At 48.8% G+C, this 9,080-nt stretch overlaps 2 protein-coding genes across 2 annotated transcripts; one reads left to right on the forward strand and one right to left on the reverse strand.

Annotated features, from left to right (window-relative positions):
- Positions 1 to 1,958: 1,958 nt before the first annotated feature.
- LOC101757095 (probable L-type lectin-domain containing receptor kinase S.5) lies at positions 1,959 to 5,086 on the forward strand. Its single transcript, XM_004973843.3, has 2 exons — positions 1,959 to 3,477; positions 3,963 to 5,086. Exons 1-2 carry the CDS (start codon positions 2,079 to 2,081, stop codon positions 4,817 to 4,819), a joined length of 2,256 nt encoding a protein of 751 aa, XP_004973900.1. The 5' UTR covers positions 1,959 to 2,078; the 3' UTR covers positions 4,820 to 5,086.
- Positions 5,087 to 6,514: 1,428 nt separating this feature from the next.
- Positions 6,515 to 7,248, reverse strand: LOC111257566. The gene is made up of 3 exons (XM_022827360.1): positions 7,159 to 7,248; positions 6,899 to 7,068; positions 6,515 to 6,804 (listed from the first exon to the last, which is right to left on the reverse strand). The coding sequence occupies exons 1-3, from the start codon at positions 7,243 to 7,245 to the stop codon at positions 6,735 to 6,737; spliced, it is 327 nt and encodes a 108-aa protein (XP_022683095.1). The 5' UTR covers positions 7,246 to 7,248; the 3' UTR covers positions 6,515 to 6,734.
- Positions 7,249 to 9,080: the final 1,832 nt, after the last annotated feature.

The following is a 9,080-nucleotide window of genomic DNA, read 5'->3' on the forward strand; positions in this document are numbered from 1 at the left end:
CCGCAGTTACTGCCCGAGCTAGGTATTTTTGCATTTGGTACTGCATGCCATTTCAATTGGAGAAAATGTACTCTGTCCAATGCTGCTGATGATATGGTCTGGCCCTGCAAAAATCTAGTTACTGTTACTCCAATACATACTATATATTAACTGTTGCATAGCATGTGGGGGGGGGGGGTGGGGGAAGGGGGTAGTTGCTTTCTGATGATGGTTGCAAAGGGGTTGCAACTGTCAAATTATATGGTACTTGCATTGGAGCCCCGGTTCTGCAGCTCATATGCATATAGATTGACGCTCTCCAATTGCCGTCCACCTGCTGCTTTATAGTCATCCCGGGACGCGTTTAGCCGGTCTAAATTATGACTGTTACCCTAATACGGAGATGTCGACGACCTCACTTTTCCCCCACCTTGAGATGGAGACGCAGACCATTGACCATGTGCTCGGTGATCTGGTGAGGATTAGGGTGTTGTTTGGAGCTGCCTTCTATCACTCCAATGACAGGCAAATTGGTCTGCTTGACTGTCCAAGCTTTGCCTTGCCGTCGTCCACAATGGATGAAAGTTTTTTTTTTAAACAGAAAATGACATGATGCCCCCATTTCAGTTTGACAATCTTGCATTGATGCATTGCATCCTGACCATTTCGTATGTGAACAGGTGAGCTGCTGTTGAGAAGACAACGACTATTCTGATAAGTACATTTCACATTATTTCAGAGGAAGATGCAATGCATAGCGGATTTTAGGAACCGGTTAAAGGGTAAGCAAATGGAATCGTCACAATTCCAGAAGAAATCAAGCGAGAAAGTCCCAGGCAGGTGCTTGAGTATATAGCTCAATAGCTGTGTGTTTACAGTTGATAATCGTCAAGCGGTCAGGCCAGAGATTTTAGCCAGGTATGGTCTAAGCTACGAACACAGAAAATAATCGTCAAGATCGAAGCACCGATCTCTGAAGAATAATCGCGCACGATAATGTGATCATATCGATGCGTGATTGGATGGATAATCCATTTTCAGCCTAATGGAAACTCTTTCTTTTTGTATGTGTATGTACTCAAGCGTGGGTGTGAAAATAATGGCGATGGTGATGTGTTTAACGATAGGATAACAGATAACTTACCCGTCACCTGCACACGCAAGTTCCTATCAGTTAACTCAAAAGTCAATGTCATATCACCAAGCATGGAACATGGAAGCAGCGTATGGAAAAAGAAAAAAAAAACAAAAGGAAAGACCTATGGAAACGTTCCTGGTGATGGAACAATACAGTTGCAGCTAAGCAATCGGACATTTAGCTGCAAGTTCTGACTTTGAATTGGAAAATTGAAATAAAATCTCCGACGCGCTAATGGAATTGTTCATCATGCAAGAACAGTCCCCAACTTGAGTGTTTTTTTTTTTTGGAATTTGGAAGATGGGAGGCTACCACTAATGGATAAGGAATTAGGGATAAGCCTTTTTTTCAAGCATGTTTTTGCACCGATATAGATGTACATGTACGCGGCCGGTCGGCTGATGTGTCACGTTCCCTTTTTAAACAAAGGCGACTTCCCGCGGGATTGTTCAAAGTCATCGAGGATGCCCCACAGCTGAAGCCACTGGTGGTGTCTCGCTGCCACGAGCGCGCCTCGACGGCGACCCCTGCCGGATTTCGCGCTGACCGTTCCGGCCGGCCAATCCCTGGCCTAATAGTTCGGGCCCCACCCGTACGAGCAGAAATGCCCCGGAAGCCGTGCGCGTTCTGGTAGCTGCACGTCAGCGTCGTCAACTCGGTCTCCCTCCTCGCAAGGCCCCTTGTCAGTTGTCACCGGCACGTCCCGTGTCACGCCGAGACCGGGACGAGAGGAATCCGCCGGGCAAGTTCCCGTCGCGCGCCACCAACCCTCTCCAGGCACCAGCGCCGTCGCGCGGACTTGTCCGCCCACGCCCGCCCCCGGTACAAATAGGGACCGTTGCCACCACGGTGGATTCCCCCTTCAGGCGCTCGCCTTTTGGTTCGGGTCCTTTTCTCCCCGGCACTTTGTCTCCGGCATCCGCCGCCCGTGTGGCCGTGTCCCGTCCGGCGCGTGCGCGACATGGTGCCTGCATGCGGCGGCGACGGGCGTGGTCGCTCTCCTCTGTCACCTCTGTTGGGTTGCCTTGTCTTCTTGCTGTTGATCTTCGCCGTCTGCGGCGCGGAGGCGCAGCTGCAGCCGCTGCCGGCGCTGGAGGTGGCGAGCTACAACTACACCTCGTTCGATGAGGGCAACTCGCGGGAGTTGGCGGAGCTGGTGTACAGCAGGGAGGCCCGCATCTCCCAGGGCGCGCTCCAGGTCACCCCGGACACCGCCAACCTCGTTGTCCGCGATGAGATCTTGGCCAACAAGTCCGGCTCCGTCCTCCTCCGCCGGCGCTTCACGCTGTGGCGCCGCGTCGACGGCGACAAAGGCGGCCAGCCCGCCGCCACCGCGGTGCCTCCGCAGCCGCGTGGTGGCACCGGCAACGCCAACGGCACGGCCCCGCGCGTCCAGGTCGTGTCGTTCAACACCACCTTCTCCATCAACGTGTTCCAGCTCACCGCCCAGCGCCCCGGCGAGGGGCTCACCTTCGTGATCGCGCCCTCCCGCGACGACCCGCCCCCCGGCAGCCACGGCGGCTACCTCGGCCTCACCAACGCGACGCTCCAGAAAGCCGGCCCGGCCGCGAACCGGTTCGTGGCCGTCGAGCTCGACACGTTCAAGCAGGTCCACGACCCCGACGACAACCACGTCGGCCTCGACGTCGGCTCCGTCGTGTCCAGCAAGACGGCGAGCCTCAACGACCTCAGGATCGCCACGAACGTGACCACCGCCACCAACTACACGGTCTGGATCCAGTACGACGGCGTGGCGCGGCACATCTCGGTGTTCTTCAACGTCAGGGGCAGGCCGAAGCCGTCGTCCCCTGTCCTCGAGTCGCCGCTGGACCTCAGCGAGCACGTCCCGGAGACGGCGTACCTCGGCTTCTCGGCGTCCACCGGCACCAGCTTCCAGCTCAACTGCATCCTCGACTGGAGCCTGTCGATCGAGGTCATCCCCGACAAGAAGAGCAACACGTGGCTGATCGTCGTCGCCGTCGTCGTGCCCGTCAGCCTCGCCGCCGTCGCCGTCGCCGCCTTCTTCCTGACCAAGAGGCTGCGGGCGAGGCGGTCCATGGAGAGGCGGCAGGAGCGTCTGGGGCACGAGCTGAACAACCTCCCCGGGATGCCCAGGGTGTTCGAGTACGACAAGCTCAGGAAGGCCACCAGGAACTTCGACGAGCGGCTGCAGCTGGGGAAAGGCGGGTACGGCATGGTGTACAAGGGGGTGGTCCCCGCCGACGACGGCCGGCCGGAGGCGACGATGGAGGTCGCCGTGAAGAGGTTCATCCGGGGCGACAGCAGGGGCGTCAGTGACTTCCTCGCCGAGGTCCAGATCATCAACCGGCTGCGACACAAGAACATCGTCCCTCTCATTGGTACGTGAAAAAATTCCTAATTTCATCTCAAATCAGAATGATGATATTTACCAGATTCGGTTTTAAAGTTTGATTGAGATTTAGCTGTCCATTGTTAGTTGTTCGTTAGCCGATCAGAGTTGACCAGTTTGTTGTAGCTGAGCAATCAACTTCCACTCTGAATTATTATATGCATTGATGAGTCAATAGTGTAAAATAGTGATGGACAAATATCTAGAGGACGATGTATTCTACTCAAATTCTAACGCGTTTATGAAATCGTGTACGGGCCAACAACCTACTGTAGCACTCTGATCCGTTCAACCATCCTGTTAGTGAATTTTCAATTCTATGATTTCAAAATGTATTTTAAAATCGGCATCTGTGTACTAGTCATGGATCCTTGCAAGTTGCTACAGTTATAGCATGGAGTGATGCTGTGCTGATTCTGAATTTGTGATTGATGCACTGTTGTTCTGAACGCGTTTCTGCATTGCGACTGTCAGGTTGGTGCTACAAGAAAGGTCAGTTGCTGCTGGTGTACGAGTACATGCCCAACGGCAGCCTGGACCAGCACCTGTTCCGGCGGGGCGTGCACGAGCAGCGGCCCGCGCTGAGCTGGGAGAGCCGCTACGCCATCGTCCGCGACGTCGCGGCGGGGCTCCACTACGTCCACCACGAGCACACCCACATGGTGCTCCACCGCGACATCAAGGCCAGCAACGTCCTCCTCGACGCCTCCTTCCGCGCCCGCCTCGGCGACTTCGGCCTGGCGCGCGTCCTCGAGCACGACCGCAACTCCTTCACCGACCTCAACGTCGCCGGCACGCGCGGCTTCATCGCGCCCGAGTACTCCGTCGGCCACAAGGCCTCCCGGCAGACGGACGTGTTCGCCTTCGGCGCGCTGGTGCTGGAGGTGGTGACGGGGCAGTACGCGCTGCGCACCCAGGACCTGAGGTGCCCGCTGCTGACGGACTGGGTGTGGCAGATGCACGGGCGCGGCGCGCTGCTGGGGGCGGTGGACCAAGGCCTCGGCACCGCCGGGTTCGACCACGACGAGGCCGGGCGGCTGCTGCAGCTGGCGCTGGCGTGCAGCAGCCCGAACCCCGGGGACCGGCCGACCATGCCGGAGGTGCTGCAGGTGCTGAACAAGGCCTCGCCGCCACCGGAGGTGCCGCCGTTCAAGCCGCAGTTCGTGTGGCCGCCGGAGGGGGGAGCGCACTTCGACCTCGGCGACATCGAGTTGTCTGTGACGACAAACAGGACGACCGGCAATGGCGCGTCGTCGACGGCGATGGCCACGCAGGACACGGCGCCCAACAGCAGCGAGGGTTACTTCCCCGTCCTCTCTTCCGGCCGCTGATCGAGGGCTTGCACTGTGTGCATAAACACCGTAATCTTGGCCTCACGTATATGCATTTGGCCATGAAATGTAAATATAGATGTATATGTCGAATTCGTAAGGGCACTTGGTAGGTACATACAGGGGACCTTGATCTCTGTTTCTGGCAGCAGATCAAGGATGAAGTTAGAGTGTGTTTTGGCTTGTCAGAAATTTTAGAATTGTACAGCCAGAGCTCTTCAAAATATATCACTTGAATAATAAAGGGCTTTCATTCATCTTTGGTTATTTTAGAAGTGAAATCAACATCCATCTTCAAGCTAGAACCGTAAAATGGAGGCAGGCTGGAACAATTTGCTGAAAAGTCTAGTGTTCAAATCAGCTTACCTGAACAATTTGCACATGTGGCTGGTCTGAAGAAAAAAGAAAGGCAAAAGAATGGATCGAAACGAAAGAAAACTTGGATTGACAAATTTGAAAAGAAGAATAATGCAAAGAAGAAGAAAACAAGCAAACCTGTACAGCATGAAGAAAGTGGAAGTCTTGCACCAGACTCTCAAGCATATGAGAGAAATAGGCAGTCTACTTTAGAAGGATATCAAGAATATGAATTACTTAGTAGTTTTAACCAACTTCTTATGGTATACTGACACTTCTCCTTTTACATAAAAAAGATTCTAAAATTTTACAATGCTATGTTCCTTTCTATTTCTCTCTCTGTTCAGAGTTCAAGTGTTATTCAAGATGTCAGTAATCCTCACTCCTTCGGAGGGATGGCCGAATGGATGGCTGGTATTTTTAGCTGAGCTCTTAAATGTAAGTCTAGGTGAATTTTACATATATCTTTTCTTTTTTTTGTTTGCAGGAAATGTACTGAAGACATGATAAACTGGGTGGTACAAGCTTTTGTATATGATAAACTCTGAAGGTATATGTTCTTGTGTTAAGCTTTTGTGGCTGACAGCTTTTGTATAAGCTTTTGTGTTAAGGACATCTCAGTTTGGAAGAAGACATCTGTAAGATTTTAATTACAGTTGAATAAACTAGTGACTCACGTCAAAAGACATGTTCAGTATAAAGTTCTGTGTTCTGTATGGTTTACAACTTGGGTGCTTGACACAGGAAGGAGAAGAGAAAAGGAGGAAATATGGAAGTTTGATCCTAGCCGTTGCTAGTTAATTGGATGGCTCAAATGCCCCTACTGCTTAACTCGCAGTGGCAGTGACCACTGCACACCATCTGTGTCCCAAGCGAAGCAATCAAAGTGCAGGGCCACGGGTTGGCACATCTTTTTCAGATTATATAGCTGGACAGTTCAGTATCGTGCTGATAAAGGCAGGTGGAACAGCTGGTCAAAGATCATCAATTTCACTTCCTCAAAAGTTAGGGATTTATTTTTTGCACAAGAATATAGCTCTGGAAAGACGTGCAGGTATGAGGTATCTCATCTGGCCATCCCACAAGTCACTCCAAAATGAACATGTCTAACCATTTTTAAATGTCACTGATGCCCTTTGAATTTATCTATTAGCTTTAGAATGTTCCTCCACCAAAAAGAACCCTTCTTTGTGCTGCCAGGCAGTTTCCCATTAGGGTATTTCTTTTCCCAAACCAAATACACCCAATGTAAATCTTCTTTGTTATAAAACTTGTGCAGATTTTAAGAAGGCTTCAAACACTATGTGGCATTAATTCCTGACTTTTGAATTGTTATCTTACAGCACATACACTCAGTCAGATTTAACCACTAATTCCACCACGCGTCCACACAAAAGCTACATGTTCATGCATACATCAATACAGCCTAGTCTTTTGCCTTCAATTGTATATTTGTTGGATAGGCGAAGATAATTCATTGCGTGCTTATGAAGGTAATTCAGGAGAAGATCTACTGTGATCCTCGTTAGTTAACCTAAGAAAAAAACTATATCGCTTGTCACCGTTGCCGCTTAGTCTTTCTTTTCTCTTCATCCTTTTCTTCTGAACACTTGCTTGCTTTGCATATCCTGAAAATTAAAATGATGCATTGGTACGAGATTTATCCAAATTGGAGAACTTATTTAGTTATCCTAAGAACAAAAAAAGTATATTGCTTCTCACCATTGACGCTTAGTCTTTCTTGCATCATCTTGCATCCAATTGTCACTATCTTCATCTTCGTCATCATCTTCATCTTCTTCGTCCCTACAACTTTCTTCTAGCATGACATTTTTTGGCATGGAATACAATCCTAACCTGTTCGTTAAATTCTTCAATCGTGCTAGTATATCCTACACAGTATAATCATGGTTTTTAATTTGTACAGACATGGCACAAGTAAAAGATATGCCATTTTACCACAGAAAACAGATATATCATACCTCAAGCTTCCACATTGTAGAGCATTTCTCCTTGGAGGAACAATCCACCTTGAGGTACTCATCCAAGTCTTCTGTAATCTTATTCATTGAGTAAGCCTGCAAACATAAGATGGTCATGCATTTGCAGAACTAATTCAACTCGTAAAACAGCTGATGCAGTACTTACAATGGGTTTAATGAACCGGTGGACATCATCGTTACTTTCTCTCTTAAAAACATGTCCACCGCACACATCATTGTTTATTAGGAACGAAGCATTTTGATTATTATTTGTGTCCATGAAACCAGTGAGATGAAAGGTAAAATCCACAAATGAAACATCTTGAAGCCACTTCAAATATTCTTTATACTTTTGATCATCAGGTTCCTGATCGCTCCTGTTCAGGTACTTGCTCTCGACTTTGATCCCACATTTTTGGCCCTGCTCTTTTTAGGCTAGACTAATCCCTTTGAGATCTATGGTTGCAGAAAATGATTAAGTAGATCAAAACCTGAACAGAACAAGGCCATTTTATATAAGAACATTCTGAATAGTTTGAACTAGACCAATCTTTGAGAAGAACACTTACATTGTTTACGGAACTTGGAAGTCTTCAATCGTTTGTTCAAATTCATCCTCACCAAATTGCTTCTTCACTCTGTGGACATTATGAGGCTCTACAATCCAGAAGTAGTTCAAGAGCGTATTTGCTCGCCATACATCCTTGTCCCGAAAGCAAAGGCCAGGTTCCTTTTTATCTATGGTGTCCCCATACGGCCATACGGTTGCCACTGGACTTTCAGAAAGTCGACACTGTCGATGCTGAGCGTGTACTCCAGATGGCTTCTCTTCCGAGTTTTGAAGCACTTCAAATCCAGCCATACAGAGAGTTTTGATTGGTTATGTACACTAAAAAATGGAAGCTGAGGCCTCCCTAGAGGAACACGAATCCAGAACCATAACTGAAGAAATGACAAGCACCCTCCAACACCCACTTTCTTGAACAACCCTGCATTGCAAGAGGCCATCCGGAGTTCCCGGTACAGAAAGGCTAATACGGCTGAGCCCCAGCTGTACTGTCCTGCAGTGTCCCAGTCTGCGAGAAGTGGCAGTATGTCAAAATGGACTGTTCCAGAGCTTTTATTCGAGAAGATGAAGCCTTCTAAAATACTTAATGCATAAGCTCTTGTATGACTCTGAATCACAGCGGGTGATGCATTCGTTGACAATGAGTTGAAATTGTTCATCAGCCATCCTTGGGTAACTTGTGTGGCTTGTTCTTCTCTGCCTTCTTTCAGCTTGGTGGGTAGGGCTACTCCAAGTATTTCTTGAACATTAATGCTGGCACGCCTTATGTCACCAATAACAGCTTTGCCATTGATGGGCAAAGCAAACATCATAGCTACATCTTGCAATGTAGGTGTCATTTCCCCAAAAGGGAAATGGAAGGTATTTGTAATTGGACTCCATCTGTCCACTAAAGCACTCAATAGTCCATGATCCAGAGCCGGCAAACCTTTATTGAGAAGGTTTGAGAAATCAAGAAGGTTCGCCTTGGCCAAGTATTCATCATATTCATGTCTGTGCTTAACCATATGTTCTAGTGAAGTTGATTGACGAGGTTTGATAGGATCAGGAAGTTTTCCTTCACTTATTTTTGCTTGACGAGCATTTTGGAGGATCACCATCTTCCTGCATCACAAATCCACAACCGCATCAAATTTTCATTGCAAATCTTAGCCATATACTGCAAAATTGTAGCATATTATCACCCTGACCTAGAGCTTGCTCCCTTTTTTTTTTTATGGGCTAGTTAATTGGGAAAGAGTTTGCTGTCCTAAAATTCTAGCAGACCAACTGCTACTGCAACTTCGGTAGTTCCATTCGATTCAACCATAAAATTAACCAAGTGTACCTTTCGTGCTCCAAACTATTTGTTGGG

Source organism: Setaria italica, chromosome VI (genome assembly GCF_000263155.2).
Source record: "Setaria italica strain Yugu1 chromosome VI, Setaria_italica_v2.0, whole genome shotgun sequence".
Classification (NCBI taxonomy): domain Eukaryota; kingdom Viridiplantae; phylum Streptophyta; class Magnoliopsida; order Poales; family Poaceae; genus Setaria; species Setaria italica.

What these genes read in the sequence shown, in the direction of transcription:
- LOC111257566 (XM_022827360.1), bottom strand. Translation starts at nt 7,245, where the DNA reads ATGAATAAGATTACAGAAGACTTGGATGAGTACCTCAAGGTGGATTGT. An exon ending in CTACAATGTGGAAGCTTGAG is followed by an intron (nt 7,069 to 7,158) that starts GTATGATATATC and finishes TATACTGTGTAG; the next exon opens with GATATACTAGCACGATTGAA. An exon ending in AGAAAGACTAAGCGTCAATG is followed by an intron (nt 6,805 to 6,898) that starts GTGAGAAGCAAT and finishes TTTAATTTTCAG; the next exon opens with GATATGCAAAGCAAGCAAGT.
- LOC101757095 (XM_004973843.3), top strand. Translation starts at nt 2,079, where the DNA reads ATGGTGCCTGCATGCGGCGGCGACGGGCGTGGTCGCTCTCCTCTGTCA. An exon ending in GAACATCGTCCCTCTCATTG is followed by an intron (nt 3,478 to 3,962) that starts GTACGTGAAAAA and finishes TGCGACTGTCAG; the next exon opens with GTTGGTGCTACAAGAAAGGT.